The 16,559-nt window shown below is 32.6% G+C and overlaps 1 protein-coding gene across 4 annotated transcripts in view; it reads right to left on the reverse strand.

Annotated features, from left to right (window-relative positions):
* Positions 1 to 15,924, reverse strand: part of LOC136984282 (uncharacterized protein MCAP_0864-like) — a 31,239-nt gene extending 15,315 nt beyond the window's left edge. For 2 of the 4 annotated variants that reach the window (XM_067281203.1, XM_067281201.1), the window contains exons 1-10: positions 15,227 to 15,924; positions 15,077 to 15,154; positions 14,249 to 14,302; positions 13,812 to 13,952; positions 13,608 to 13,673; positions 9,929 to 9,968; positions 7,955 to 8,055; positions 7,534 to 7,788; positions 6,655 to 6,732; positions 3,392 to 3,577 (exon numbers count right to left, since the gene is read on the reverse strand). In XM_067281203.1, coding sequence (XP_067137304.1) covers positions 3,392 to 3,577; positions 6,655 to 6,732; positions 7,534 to 7,788; positions 7,955 to 8,055; positions 9,929 to 9,968; positions 13,608 to 13,673; positions 13,812 to 13,952; positions 14,249 to 14,302; positions 15,077 to 15,154; positions 15,227 to 15,805 — 1,578 coding nt within the window. In that variant the 5' untranslated portion in view covers positions 15,806 to 15,924. The remainder of the gene's footprint in view (positions 1 to 3,391; positions 3,578 to 6,654; positions 6,733 to 7,533; positions 7,789 to 7,954; positions 8,056 to 9,928; positions 9,969 to 13,607; positions 13,674 to 13,811; positions 13,953 to 14,248; positions 14,303 to 15,076; positions 15,155 to 15,226) is intronic. The other 2 variants (XM_067281202.1, XM_067281204.1) reach the window with 2 other exon arrangements.
* Positions 15,925 to 16,559: the final 635 nt, after the last annotated feature.

Below are 16,559 nucleotides of genomic sequence, written 5' to 3' on the forward strand. Positions count from 1 at the left end.
ATTTAAAACATTTTATCAATGTGATTAGTATCATGTTCTGCTTTATATTTAAAATCATTGCAGCAGTTTTCCCTTCTATGTAATATTTTTTTTTACAATACAATTGGAAATAAATATCAAATTAAGGCAGTTTACTACAGATTTTAGAATTAGATACTTGTTCACAACCGGAAACTGGGAGAGTAGTGTTGTATTAACCGACGTTCATACATAGGCTTAGCACTTGTAAAGCTTGAGTGATAGTGATACTGTGACTGTCAAGTTCTCGTGTAAATGATTTAATAATTATTAATTTAATTATTATTATAGCTTATTTTTATTATGGATCGATGGTTAAAAACGGGTCGTTTAGAAACGAGACACGATAATCGAGACGATAGTACCGAAAGCTGTAGTGAGGTACCGTTTCACCAGACGAAAAACAAAGGAAATGATAGAAAAAGGAAAAAGCGAAAATATGACAGAGACTATCTACAATTGGGTTTTCATTTTACTGGGGATGAGTCCGAACCTAAACCGCTTTGTGTTATATGTAACGAAGTTCTTGCCAACAGCAGTTTAAAACCATCACTTCTTCGTAGACATATCGAAACAAAACATCTGACACACAAAGATAAACCTCTTGAATATTTCAAAAGAAAATTAGCAGATATCAAAAAGTGTAGCCTTTCTTTTTTCTTGACTTCAAACGAAGATAGTAAAATGGCCCTTGAAGCATCATTTCGAGTAAGTTATAGAATTGCAAGATCTGGACAAGCGCATACAATAGCAGAAAATTTAATTGGACCATGTGCGAAAGATATCGCCAAATGTATGCTTGGGAAACAGGCAGCAAAGAAAATTGAGCTAGTTCCCTTATCAAACAACACGGTGTCGCGTAGAATTAATGACTTGGCTAATTATGTGGAGAACGAACTTCTAAAAAGAATAAAATTGAATTATTTTGCAATTCAACTTGACGAATCGACGGATGTAACAAATGCCGCAGTCTTGCTTGTCTACGTTAGATATCTTTTTACAAATATTGTTCAAGAAGATGTACTATTTGCAAAACCTTTGAAAACCTACACAACTGGAGAAGCGATTTTCGATATGATCAATGGGTATTTTGAAAAGAATGGAATAAGCTGGTCTTATTGTGTGGGTGTGTGTACAGATGGTGCAAAATCAATGACAGGAAAATTTTCTGGTTTTGCGGCACGGGTGAAGAAGATGAACGAGAAAATTCAATGGACTCATTGTTGTATTCATAGACAAGCTTTAGTATGTAAGCGTATTCCTGCAGAGTTATCTACTACTATAAGTGATGCTGTGAAAATTGTGAACTTTATGAAATCGCGTGCTACAAATTGCCGTCTATTCCGTACGCTTTGTGAGGATTTTGGAAGTTTCCACATTTCTTTACTACTTCACACAGAAGTTAGATGGTTTTCCCATGGTAAAGTTTTGACGCATTTGTTTGAATTGAAGTCTGAAGTTCGAGCATTTTTTATTGATCATCCGTTTCATTTGTCTTCTTGTATATCCGATGTTCTTTGGCTACAAAAGTGTGAGGACCGAATTAAGCCGGTCCGATGTTAAAATTTCATTGTTTCAAATCCCCTTGGGAGATAACGATCAAAATCAGAGATAACAATCACAAGTCAAAGGATGTACAGTCTTCCGCCGTCGAACTCTCTTCCCTCCTCCCCGGATCCGACTTCTGAGTCACGGAGCCCGAATGATCACCCTCTGTCGCAATTGGTGATCGTAATGGACGCGATCGGGAGTATAAAGGGGGGAGATATCTAAGAACGGGGTGGCTGACGTCCGAAGAAGACGAACGTCCCGGCGAAACCGAGTCCCATACGAAGGCCATTCCGAAGACGCTGGAGCCTCCACCTACGAGCCCGATCCTTCCGCCCACCGCCAGAGCTGAAGAACATTCTGCGATTGTTGTCGATAACCGAGAGGTATGATCCCCTCGCATTTGTGAACTCTCTCTCTCGCGGTTAGAAACGGAACGCGTTAGATCTTTTGTATCTGTTTACCGTCTAAATAAATCGTTATTTGTTTTCCTCATGGATCGGTTACTTCGAATATTGCCTTGAACTTATCGACGAACCCACACACTTCCTCCACTCGACCTGACAATCAATTATCCGATCCCGACAAGTCGGGATATCATACAAATTTAGCCATCCTTGACAGTGGGGTGGGTCTTACTGACCTGAACGCCGACAAGAAGGAGGTACGACACCGTCCTACCACCCGGCGTTCCCACAAAAGCTTGCGTATTTAGCTGACATTTTTTGTAAACTGAATGAATTAAATATGTCTTTACAAGGCGAGGGTGTCACCATTTTCAGTGTACATGATAGAATTGAGACTGTGTTGAAAAAGATCAATTTTTGGATTCAATGCCTGCAGATGAATGAGTATGGATATTTCGATTCTGTCAGCACTTTTTTTTTATCAGAAAATTCAATTAAACTTGACGAAAACATTAAAAAGGAGTATATGTGAACATCTGAACTATCTTCGATTAACTTTCGATGACTATTTTCCCAACAGATGCAATATATCCATCTCAAACAACTGGATACGTAATCCATTTCAAGGAAATGTAAGTTCAGAAACCTCTCTAAATATACTGGAAAAGAAACTCTTAGAGTTATCTTGTGACAGTTCTCTATAAGCAATTTTTAAAGATCGATCTTTAATTGACTTCTGGCTCAGTATACAAAATGAATATCCTGTTCTGTCAAAAAAAGCCATTGAAGTTCTATTACCATTTTGCACAACATATCTATGTGAGAAAGGATTTTCAACATATACTTATCTGAAAGATAAATACAGAAACAGGTTAAATGCAGAACCTGATCTAAGACCGAAATTGTCAGATATTGAGCCTAACTTTGAATTGCTTTGTTCTATCAAACAGCCACAAATATCCCATTAAGAGTTTTTCCAAATGTAAAACATAAGAACCAGTTTGTTAAATTTATCTTGTTTTCAACTTTTATAGCCATCATTTTAGTATTATTAATGTTTATATTAATCGTGAAACATTTAAATAAATCAATTATTCCGCAATATGTAAAATATATATTCTATCAAATTTTATTGCTTTTTTTACCTGTCATTAACGACTACACGGGGTTCGTCAAATTTTTTCGGACCTTTCTTTTGGTTCGCGAGGAAAAAAAGGTTGGGAAACACCGCCCTAGACCATCACTGACGCGCAATTAACTGATTGCCCCTGGAAGTCGGCTTCTTACAGAAACACAACTTCCCTGTCATCAAATGTCATGGCACGCCACTGTTATTGTGTAAGTGGAAATATTAAAGCGTATAACATTTATACTTTCGTATTACTTTATATTATTATAATAATAAATTTTAAGCTTACTTGAGCAGCTATTTTGGCAATTACATTAACAAATTGCAAATTTATTTCTTCACAGGAAGCCACATGTGTTGATTTATCAAGTTTTTCTTCAAGTTGGGATTTATCTGCTTTTCTGTCTAAGCCATCAAGCATTTCAGATCTGTCTACTTTGCAGTTTCGTATATCTTCCACACGATATTGTATGTCCTATACATATCAGTATATATATATCATCAATTAACATATAGTTTGACTACAATAACATTGTTAATTATAAGTTATGATTACCAAAATTTTGTATAAAAATCGTTTGGATTTCAAAAACAAAAATAAACTTAATGGATCATATTATTCTATTTCTATGATGAAAACTATGTAAAATGTTTTGTTTGGAATTATAAACACAGAAAATTTGATTTCTTTTCTATCCTATTCACTTTATTGAACATGCAAACAATTTTTCTGTATTCTTTTTCTGCTATTACCAAGTTATTTTAGTTTAAATCTATTTATTCTCCTTGATTGTTAAATAAACTTTGTTTTTTCAACAATTGTTCCTATATCTACTGCCACTTATTAATGAAAATATTTAAATCAAATTACTATAATTATATAAGAATTACTGGTATTAAAATAAATAAACTGTTTAAATATAATGTGATATATATTATAAAGGTAAAGATTGATGAAGGACACTCAAAAATATCAAATTTGATATTTTTTTCTTTAAAATTATAAATATTTTTCTGATCGAGACAAATATTTCTGTCATTGATGTTGTAATATCTATAATACACAGATTAATTCCATAATGAATGTATTGAATGATAAATCATTTGTTGTTCCTGACATCGAATAACAACAGTGAGTCAATACGAAGAACACAATAACAATATTGAAGACAATAGGAAAAATAAGAATGATAAAATATCACTATGGACTTGTTCCCATAGCTGTCTATGGTGGCCTAACTCTCCATTAGTTTCACCCACTTGTTTCCAATATAGACTATTCATAACAATTCAATTTCCACAAAGGGCCAACCTCTTGGACCATTGCCCACTTGCCTTCCTAGCTTTGCTAACTTCACTCAACCTCCTGGAATGAGCAGCCCACCTTCCCACCTGTGCTCACTTGGCTCCCCTCACAACCCAACCTCCATATCCCTACTTGCTTCCCTCTTCTTGGGCCAATTCTCTTGCTGTAGTGCATATAAATCACTTCGTCATCAAAGCACTGAACCAAGGGTATAGGGAGAAATCAGGAGGAATGATTACCCTTCCTCAGCTCTGTTCTTCCTTTTTTTTTTTTCCTTCTTTGAAAAAATTGTTATTCAAAAATGTAAATTAAAAATATGTAGTAAGAATAAATTTATTTTAATAATCATTATACTGAAGTAACTATAATCTGTACAAGATGATTGCCTTTCTAGGAATAGTTCTCCTTAATTGTAATTGTCATCTTTCACTGACAACATACAAATTGCTTTCTCATTAACAGTCACCATATTGCAACAATACTCATTGGAAACAGTGTTGACATCAATAGAGTAAAATTTTTGAATTGCTGACAAACCCTCAGCCTTTTGCAGAGGAGAGTTTGTCAGAAATTCACTGAGAAGACTTCTCTGTATCTCATTTGTAAATGTGCAAACTTTTGCTTGGACAAAGTTATTTATCTGAGTTCTCTTTTCTTGAGCTCTGTTGATGTCTGTCAGCTTTCCTTTAGAAGTTTGATCCCTTTAAAGAAAGATAACAAACTTTTGAAGTAATTTTTTTGTGGTGAACAATAGATTTTTCTGATTTAAAGGTCTTCTGGCTTTTGTCCCCCTACTTGTACAAACTAGTCTGTTGTATTTGATGCAAAAACATATTGTCGTGACTATTCCCGTTAATTTTTTATTAAGCATCTTAATTCGGTCAATAAAGTGTATTCATGTAATATATATATAAAACTTCTTTTCCATCTTTCGGCACAAAAAAGCCCTTTTCTCTCAGCCATCATGGACTTGGCCATGTTTAAAACAAAGTTGGATGATGAGAGCCAAATCTGATATAAAGAATCTGGGTGAAACTACCCATTAAAATTTAAGGTTTTGACTTTGATTCAAACCAGTTTCTCCCAGAATGGCAAGCTGATATCTTTACTGCATTGGCCGTCTAGCAGTAATTATAGGAGCATTGAAATAGTGAATTTAGTATTGAATAATGAAATGTTCTTAATGATACAAAACTAATTTTATATATGTATTACTGATGCTACATATGAAATGATTATATTTTTATTCATAAAGACTTTGTAGGATAGGATTGACTATTGCAATTATGTCAAAATATGTTGCAAATAATAATAGTCTTACTATACAGTAAGTTTCCTTAATATCTACAGTAGATATCTACAGTAGATATGAAGAAAATTATAATTTATGATGATATCTACAAATATAAAGTTATAGTAGTGAATTATTTTTTCCTGTATCTTTGAATTATTATTAGGATTTGTTTCTAATATTGTGACAATGATTGTCATCAGCATCAGTTAGATTGATATAAAATAATTTAACGGTTGAAATTTATAATAACTTATTCATTTATTTTTAACAAATTTAACTTCAAAATTTGAATATAAATAGCTAAAATAATTTATATATTACTTTTATATGTTGTTTTCTATAAAATTTATACATGGAGCACAGAAAATTTACAAATCTTTTTATATTTTGTATTTGTTAAAGCATAATAAAGTAGTAATGATACCATAAAATAATATGTAACCCTACTAACACAATGGTTGTACTTATTTATTATACTAGTAAATGAGAGGCATTCAAGGCATTCAAATTTTTCTAATGTTAATTCTAACATACCATTCATAGCTGAATAAGAAATGGTAATTAGCCAACATACAAATTTTGCAACAAATGGACCAAATAGTTAAACTCTACACTCTTAAAAACCTCTAAAAACATATTTTGTGCTCGCTGATAACTTTGCATTAAGTAATTTTCCTATTTGAATACCACTATCTCACTAGTCAGATAGAAAGGGATAGAATCAACTTCAACTCGCAGCCTGTTATGGTTTGGGGATTGAAGTTAATTTGACCAAAAGTAGTAGTAGTTCATTTCCTCCTGGATGAGAGGATGGTCCCTGAAAATTTTCATTTTACTTGCTCAAAGTTTATCAAAATGTGTGAAGAGTTAGCTTGCTTACTTTCTCCTTTATATATTAGATTATTTATATGCCATACATCTATATTTTTTGAGAATCAATATTTCATATTACCTCTAAAACTGAAAATTTTTTTAATTCTTGAAAGATTTCTTTTAGTTGTTCTCCAATTTCAAAAAGATTCTGTTTTCCCTAAACACAATGAAGTAATAAGATTATTAAACATGTTTAACATTGAAATAAATGCTATATCCGATCTATTTTTATCTAATTCAGTTTTGCTAAAAGTAAAAACTTCCAGAGAAACTCTATACTTTTGGGCATATACCTTCGTCGGGAATCAACATACATTAACTTCCGACGATTGGCATACCGTTCAAAAGTGCTAGAGCGGGGATGTCCAGCCCGTGGGTCGCAGTGCAGCCCACTCAATATTTTTATGTGGCCCACTGCACCCTAAATTTTTTAGGTATATTTTTATTTATTTTGAAGTCATAATGACGTAATTGTTGCTAGAAAACTGTACTACCCCACATGCATAACATACTGTTGTAAATAATTCTTTTCGTGCATGAAAAACATCAAAACTACTGAAAGAAATAGGTTTAGTGATTCCCATTTAACTAACATTCTTATAATTAAGACTAGTATCATAAAAGCAGATATTGACAATATTACAAAAGGAAGGCAATGTCAAAAATTGCATTGAATTTATTTTTATTTTGTGGTAGTATAATTTTTTACTCTCAATAAAACAGTATTTTATGTAATTATACATATTTGTTATTAAAATTTGATATTCACATTTTGAACTTTTTAAACGCATACCTTTGTGGCCCGCTGAATATACCTAAATTTCTAATTTGGCCCATTAGGAAAAAAGGTTGGACAACCCTGTGCTAGAGTTTTCAGAGAAGATTTTGTTCTAAGAAAATCAATTTGAAGTAGATTTATGTTTGAGGAGCATCCTTAAGAAATATGTTCTTCATTTACCTCTGTTATCATATCAGCTTGCAATTTTGTTATTCCATTAATAGTAGTTGCTATCTCTTGTAACTTTTTATTTGTTTCATTTGACGTTTCCTCGTATTCGGTCAGTTTTTGCGTAGATTCAAATATATGTATATCCAATTTTTCTGCAATATTTTCTTTTACAGACAATATATCTTGTGATCTTTCTTCCCTCTTATCATTCAATTCTTGCACAGTTTTCATGATTTTTTGAATTTTCTCTTCAATAGCAGAATTCTTTACATAATGATATATGTTGTATACACAGCAGAGTTTTAATATTAATAAAAGTAATTATTATTTTATTGTCAATTTTGAAAAATGATTCTGATATTTGTAATTTTATTAATTAATTCAATTAAAATAAAGTTAAATAATATAATCCCATTAGTATAAACTTTACCTTCGACTGACTAGAATCAAATTCAATCCTTCCTTTAATATCCTGCAGCATATCAGACATTTCAAAATTTTGCTGTATATCAGCTGCCTGAAGGTCTTCTTCTAAAATTAAATTAACTTTTAAATTAAAAAATAATAATTTAAAAAAATAATTTACTTATATTTTAAGTTGTTACCTATTAAATCTTAAATTTACTTAGGATTAATGATTATTAGTATATAACATATAAATTTAAATCTGTTATTTAGAATTTTACTATGATTTATTTTAATAATAATAGTAATATAAAAAAGTAATTTAAGCTAGTGATATAAAGATTATGCAAATTCTTCGTGATAGTAGATTCCAATGATAAAATATTATACTGTGAAGAACAAATCTTAAATATACAGTATCTCTCGTTTGAGCAATTTATATTAAGGATTGATATTTCAGATATACTTTTTTTTTGTCTTCTAAATATAAAAGTGCTTTAGCCAACAACTTTTAAAAAATTGGTTGCCATTGAATTTCTGCTGGCAAAGAAATATTACTTTATTCTGGTCATTGATCTTAAAGAAGCAAGTTGCACAGAACTTGAGAACAGACAAAACAGGTAGATAGATACATTGGTTATGTTGTGTCATCTGATACATCATTCATTTTGTTTCACCTAACACTTGTGATACAACAAGGACTAATGTGTAGAATTTTTATGCTGTTCTATAAAATTTTCTGTATTATATGTTGTTTGACTGTGTGTGTGTGTATTATGCATGCATGCAAGCAAGCCATGACATGCCATGGAGAGTGATTTATTGAGTCTTGGGATAGGCTTTCCAGGCATCTCAATTCCTTTGCCTCATGATGCTCTTGGTTTACCATTTTTTTTTTTTTCCTCTTTTTAAAAATGAAATTATATAAATTGACTTTTTAAACTTTACAATTAAAATTTTAATATATAGGGGCCAAGCTAGACTCTATATATGTCAGCCCTCACAGCTACAGCCCAGGCTTCCCCCTCTAGGTAAGGTGTGTATATATATATATATATATACCTTACCTAATTTAACCTGTGTTTTTGTTTGTTTTATCAGAATTCAAATAGTTTTTGATTGATCAACATGATATTATTTTTAACCTCTATAAAACAAATCTTTTAATTTATTTTCAATAGAAGAAACTCGAGTGTTAATATTTTTCACCGATTTACATAGCATATATTTCATAATTTAGGATAATATGAATTCTTTTCTTAAGCCATAACATGAAGCTAGGATGCAGGTACATTATAGTACTGCAATTATTTCTGTCTATAATAATTTTTATGTATTTTTTTATAAGAGTAAAGTATTGTTTCTTTTTTATACTTATCGATAAAAGTTATAACATGAATTGTAATCGTATAGCTCCAGTTTTTCATAGAAAAAAATTACATTTGAAAGCATAAAGCCTAATTGTTCCAATTTATAATTTATATTAATTTTCACATAAATTTTATAAACTAAACTGTTAGACAACCAGATGGTTGAGTGGTTAAGACATCATCTTACCACTCTTAGGGACCTGGGGACAAATCCTGTCGAGTTAAAAAACCCTAAGCAGTTTTCGAGGAGATGGTCAGTCCCAGATATGTCAGGCCTTTTCCCTCATCACCTGGCCACCCCATTGTTGGCCTGGTTGAACCCATGATGGGCCTGATAAAAAAAGGGGGGAGACCCTCTTAGTGACCACAGGGCAGAAAGAGTTTTAAAAAATGATAAACACTTACCAATTTAATTATTGTTGTTTTAAAATTTCAGATTAAAATTGAAAATAATTTAATAATGAATTTTAATAAAGAAAGAAAATTATTGTATAAGATATAAACAATTTATAGATTAACATATAATTTTATTAATATATAATTTAAAATAGTTTTTGAAAATAAATTCAATATTTTATTATTTCTTAATATAAGTTAAAATTTATTAAATAAATGTAATATTGAATTACCTTCTTCAAGAATATTGGTAGCAGTTTTTCTTCTGGGTATCTACAGTTAGAAAAATTTATTTAATTAATTTTAAAATATTTCAGATTTAAAATATTGATGGATATTTTTATTGCTAAATTTATAAGATGTATTTATCAAAATATACTTAACAGATAAATTTGTTGTTATGGAACAAATTTCGTACAATTTCCATTATTTACAATGTTGCTAATTATGTTATTTTTACAGATTTGTTTGTTTTAACATATCATTTGCAGTCATTTTCATTTACTGGTAGATAATCCCACACAAGTCTGGAACCATAGGAGTTATGTTGATCTTTGTTTATTCTTTTACATTTTCCTTCTTACCCAGCATCATGTTTTACATGTTCAAGTTATTTTGATGGTAGGATCCCATAGTCAACAAGAAGTTGCCTAAGGTTGCATCCAGATTTCCCATCAATCACACATAGTGGTCTCTTAAACACTTAGGCAACTCCTTGCTGACTATGGGATCTCCACCATCATAATACCTTGTATTTGTTCCTCTTTACTCAGTGGCCATGCTTAACCTGTAAAAGATTAAACGAAAACCAACATAACTCTTTTGATTCCAGACTTATGGTGAACCCTATTTATTGCATCAAAGAGTAAGGATGATGAATCTATGGCATGCATGCCCAAAGAATTCATCCAGCATATAACGTCATACAATTTTTGTTTATTTTTTACTGTATGAATTTTAATATCTTACTCTGTTTTGGTTGGTTATCAGTTCAGTTTATAATCATGTTCAACCAGCTTTTCTTAGTTTATTCTATTTACAGTACACCTTATATTTATTGATACTTCATTTCTTTAAAAATAGTTAGTCAAAGTCTTAGATTATCTTTGACTCAAAAAGACATAATTAATGTTTTATTGGAAGAAGTTGCAGGGAATTAAGTTTGAAAATTGTGCATGTAATATATTTTCAATAGTGGATCCAGACTTATTTAGAAGGGGTGCCAAAAGGAAACAATGTGCTATACAAAATTTTTTACTGCCTGAGATACTAGGCTTTACTCGGGGATAAACCAAGAATGTGTGTGCGGCTACACCCTGAAATCCGCCCCTGAATATGTTCTATCAATGAGACAGTGGTGCATTATAGCGTCATGGGTCCAGGCAAATTTGAAATTAGGAGCCCCATGTACTGTACAGTGTTGACTTAAGACATTTAGACTTCAAGGGATTTTTTTGGGAAAAATATTTTATTATAAAATATTGGTTTGGGGCCCTCAACTGGTGGGAGCCACAGATATTTACTCTTTTTGCCCATAGGATAATGCTCTACTCGAGTGAGAAAAATTGTTTAAAACGATCGATCGATCAATCAAATCACAATATACAAAAATCAAACAATACAATTTACAAAGTTTCATTTAAATAATTTTAAAAATCTTTTTAAAGAACCTTAATAACTTCTTAATTCGTATTCCATAGCGTTTAAAAGCGCTTAAAAATTCCTTATTTTTTCTCGAAATGAATTCAATTTTTCAAAAGTTTCAACTTGCGGAAAAATAACGCAGAAAAGCTGTCAAGGGAACAGAAAACGGAATCTACTTTTTCCGTTATCGAAAGGAGAAAGAACGATGGTGACGTCGCGATCGCACTCAATTTTTATTTAGCCACGCGTTGTCTAATCGAGAAACAAAGGTTTTAATCATATTAGTATGATTGCAGCACTGAGTAAATAGAAAATAGCTGCTCCGTTAACCTTTGAAGGACATTGCAACAAGCTTGATGCAATGTACAGTAAGACCCCGCTTAACGCTGCCTTGCATAACGCTGATTCGATATAACGCGGTCTGCTCGAAGCCTTAAAAAAAGCTCAAAATTTACCGAAATGCCACGATTTAAATTATCGTGGCATTTCATTGATTTGTATATCATACGATTATTTACGAACACGAACCAATCAGCAAAAGGTGGCAAAAAGATGTACTTTCTTTAAATCTATGTTTGTTCGGTGCAATTTTGGAAAAAATATAACATCACGGATGCCATAGACAATATCGGCTTCGCTTGACTAGAATTAACTGATAAATGTACAAACGAAGTGTGGAAGAAGTTATGGCTGAAGGTATCCAAGAATTCTCCACGAGAAGAGCCTATCGCTGTATCGTTAGGTTGACTAAAGTCAACATAATCGATACAGCAGGATTAGGAGATGTAGACGAGCAGGAAATTGAGGAGTTACCGCAGCTTTCTGGTGAGTCTTACCAACGACGACCTTCAAGAACTGGCAGAACAAGGAATTCATGTAGAACTGGATAACAGATTCTGAAAATGAAGAACCCAAAGAATTTCTCTACAGATTTCCTTAGTAAAAGTTTGGTAACGATAACCAAAATCGTTGATCAAATTGTAGCGAATGATCCAGATTTTGAAAGGAGTGCAAAAGCAAGACGAGGCGTTTTGGATGCGATCTTCTGCTTAAGGAAAGAAAAAAGCGACAAATGAAACTTCACGACTTTATTGCAAAAAACAAGAATTTTAGAAAAGTCAGGACCTTCGTCACAAAAAATAAACTTTATATTTCTGTGTGCATGTGTTTGTGTTATTTAACATTTATTATTATACAAATTAATATAAAAATAACTTAAAATTAAAGTAAAATTTGTTTATTTTTGGTTGCGTGCTCCCCTTTCCCTATTTACTCTATGTAAAATGACTGCGTTAAGCGGGATCTTACTGTACTTCAAAGATCAAGATCGGTAGCTTAAGACGTACTCAAGCTATAACGTTGTTGCATACAATTGAAAAGAGTGGAGGTGGCCATACGAGCACAAATTTAAAGTCCATTTTGTGCAAAATGTCGAACAATACAGAAATGTTAATATGTAAATTGAAGAAAAGATCATTATCCCGGATGTCCTCAGAGGGGGCAAATGGAGCACTTGCCCTCCCCTGGGATAGTGTAAAAAATTCCACAAATTATACTCATAGAACTCGTCGACATATGCAGTGCTGCATTATAGCTTCATGGGGCCCAGGCGAATTTGAATTAGTAGGCTTCATGTATAGTGTTGACTTCAGACATTTTTATTCAGAAGAAATATTTTCTTATAAAAGATTGGTTTGAAATTCCGTATCAATGAAGGCCCACGTAACTGCCCTTTTTGCCCGTAGGGTAACGCACTACTGGAGACATGTAATCTTAGATAAAGCGTCCGATAGTCGAGAGAGTATCTCTTTGTATTGATGCAATACTGTATTCTATAATCTACTTGTGAAAAACCTGAAAATTCTCCAAAATTTTTAATAATTAAATAAAAAATTTACTGATGTAATTATTTGTTTCCAAATTTTTCCCCATCCCCAGAATGCCTGTGATGATTACTGTGAAACACTGCTCATGATAAATAAATCATCAAAGGAATTCTGAAATAGAAAAATCCTGTAAATAGTTTTTCACCAAGACAGGTAAATAAAGTATTAAAAAAGTCAAAACGACACGTGTATGGCCAATTTTAGTTTTGAAATATTTTTCTACTAAAGTGTCACGTGACGCGAACTGGTTCAGAGAATTGTCCCACTCAACGAGTTAATACCACGTGATATTTTCAAAACGTTCGCGTTGCCGCTCACGGAATTGGAAACCAGGCACCCAGATCTTACTGATAAAATCCTTAATAAATTAAATATTTCAAACCTTTAAAATCTCTCTGATGTCATTAATATCATCTACGATCTCGAGCATTTTAAAATCGCCTTCGACCTGTGGCAAAAATTTGTTTACAGTCAATTGTTTTCAAATATAATGAAATCGATTGCTCATATGTAAAGAACACTCCGACGAATTTAATTAAAATTACAATTTGATTTCATTTAATTTGCCTAAAAATTAATAAGTTACCTTCTCACTAAATTGTAATAATTGCTCCTCGAATTCTTCTAATCGAATGTTCGTAACTGTGGTGTATTTCTCGTGATCCTTCATAATCCTTTGTAAAACGTCTTCGGAAACACAGGCCTCTACCTTGTGTATGATATTATTCTAGAAATTAGTTAAATCTTATTGAAAAGTGTTATACTTTTTTCGACATATACAGAAATTATCTTCAGACTTTTCTATAGAATTGTAAAGTTTTTATATATGACATTGGGTGCATCTAGGTACAAGCAGATAAACAGTTTGCTTGCTTAACTGTTTATCTGCTTGCTTAGCACCTAGATGCACCCAATGTAAAATACATTCATATGATATAAATTTCATAAACATATTGTAAACATAAAAAGGTGTGTATATATATATATATTATATATATATATATATAAAACAAAAAATCTTACCGTTTTCTCCTTAAGTTCTTCTAGATTTATCTGTAGATCTTTCATGTAACAACTCTATTTAAAATAAAAATAAACTGTTTTAATAACTAAATAAATAAATAAAGGGAAAAACAGTGGCATAGCGAACATAACTGGCGCCCGACACTTTATTGGCGCCCCTCTCCCCCTCCAGAAACACACACAGTTTGTCTTGGAGACCATTTGGGCGTCCCTTTGCGAGTGGCGCCCGGTGCATTATACACCCCCTCGCTACGCCACTGGGGAAAAAACGAAAAGACACTAGTTGACACAATGTGACTGAATTTTTTTCCATTGGTTTGACATTTTCGATAAGACCCACCAGTGGCCGAGAGGTTAAAAGCATTGAATACTGGTAATTGGTCGAAGGTTCGAGTCTGGCCAACAGCTGGCCACGTGAAGTTTTCTTCACGTATCTAACACCTAATAAGGGCCAGTTTTCCGTAGAAAGTCCTCTGGAAAGGTGTCCCCTTTGGCAAATTGCCCGATTGTTGCTTTGCTTTATTTCATCAATCCAATCCATTTTGGATAACGGAAATTCACAGCTCTGGTTTAAAGTTAAATACAATCGTAGATATATAACTTTGCGTACCCCAATGTTGCGGTAAGCTTTGGAAATCAAGAGTTGGATGACCCGAGGCAATAATAATCGGGCCTATCTGGAAGATGGATCAGAATCCGGTTGGAACTTCAGAAACTTTCAATTTCATGATTAACTTTAACACTTAAGAAGGATGGACTTAGCCTCAAAAGCCTCTTAAACCCTTTCGCCACTGCTTAATTATGATAGCTTAACGTAATAATAATTACATCTTTTGCTCTTCTTCTCTCTGTGTCTCTTCTGAAATGTTCGAGGTCTCTGGCTTGTTCGTCGATAATATCAACAATCTATTTAAAGAAATATTAAATATATTAATCCAATTTCATCCAATTATATTTAACAATAATTGTGATTAAAACCTTTTCTAATCCTCCTTCTAGAGCAGTTACTCTGCTGTTGATAACTGTCATTTTCCAAAACTCTGTCATGTCTTCTTGAAATGCTGATGGTCCTTTAAAAGACGATTCATTAGAAGCTACACTTCTCATGGAATTTTCTTTAGAAATTAGTAATTCATCTTCTTCCTCTCCGATATCGTTTACAACCTCATCGAATATCTCCTCCTCCTCCTCGAAGCTTGAATTATGGTCTTCTGATAATTTCGAATAAACTTCCTCTGCTTCGAATTCTTCCCGAATTGATGGGCTACTGCCTGAAATATTTTCTGCATTAGGAACTTCATCATCCAATTCTATTTTTCTTAACTCATCTTCCACCGACTGTGCAATGGATGATGGTTGTCGAGGAGACACGGGCATTTCTATTTTTTGAGGTTTCATATCTTTAACGTTAAGCTTTGAGCGAATATTTTCGAGGCCCATTTCTTTAATCAATATATGCAATATGGTTCTTAATATTCCAAAATTGACCACTCCGATTATCGGCGGGCTCAAAGCTAAATCCACCATTTGTGGAAGAGAGTACATTTGAATCGTCATAGCAGGTGTGATCCAGGATATAAATGTTTGAAGGTTGATTGTTTTGCCCTTAAAATTATAAATCAGAGAGAGTAAAATTAAAAATATTAAAAAGAGAACAAAGACGAAGTTACTTTAAAATTTCTTACTGAAATTTTCTATGGTAATGTTGGTTTTGTCAAATATCCCAACTTAAAAATTAAAATTTAACTAATTGTTTCATTTAGTTTTATTGTTATCCCAAAATGTATTTAAGAACTTCCGAAATTCGATTATTGCCCTATCGGTAAAATCCGCCGGTTTCAATTATCCTCACGGTCAATTGAAATGCGGATTTAAGGAGGGTGCGCAGCTGAGGATTTTTATGAGTAAAACCGGGTACTTCAGGTAGCATAAAATTTTGTAAGGTACATTGTTTCCTTTCTTCGACCCTCTACAGATTTCTGGATCCACTACTGAAATTATTGCTTTATTTTAAATTCATTAAAGACTATCATCCAATTATGAATCAATAAATTTGAAGACAATCTAAAAATTATTAAAGCAAAAATATAACGATTAAAATAGAATTGAGTTTATTGGTGTGTTATCGTGGTTAGTACTGATCGAAGTATCATATCCCATTGCGGGTCTTTTTAATTTTTGGCTCTTTCTGCCCTGTGCACACTTAGGCCTTTATTCCATACCCATCGTGGGTTCTAACAGGCCTGCAATGGGTGCGATGGACGGGATCCGATACATCTAACTTGTAAGACACTGTCCTGGGGGGTTTGAT

This window comes from Centruroides vittatus, unplaced genomic scaffold, assembly GCF_030686945.1.
Source record: "Centruroides vittatus isolate TY-2023 unplaced genomic scaffold, ASM3068694v2 contig_911, whole genome shotgun sequence".
Taxonomy (NCBI): domain Eukaryota; kingdom Metazoa; phylum Arthropoda; class Arachnida; order Scorpiones; family Buthidae; genus Centruroides; species Centruroides vittatus.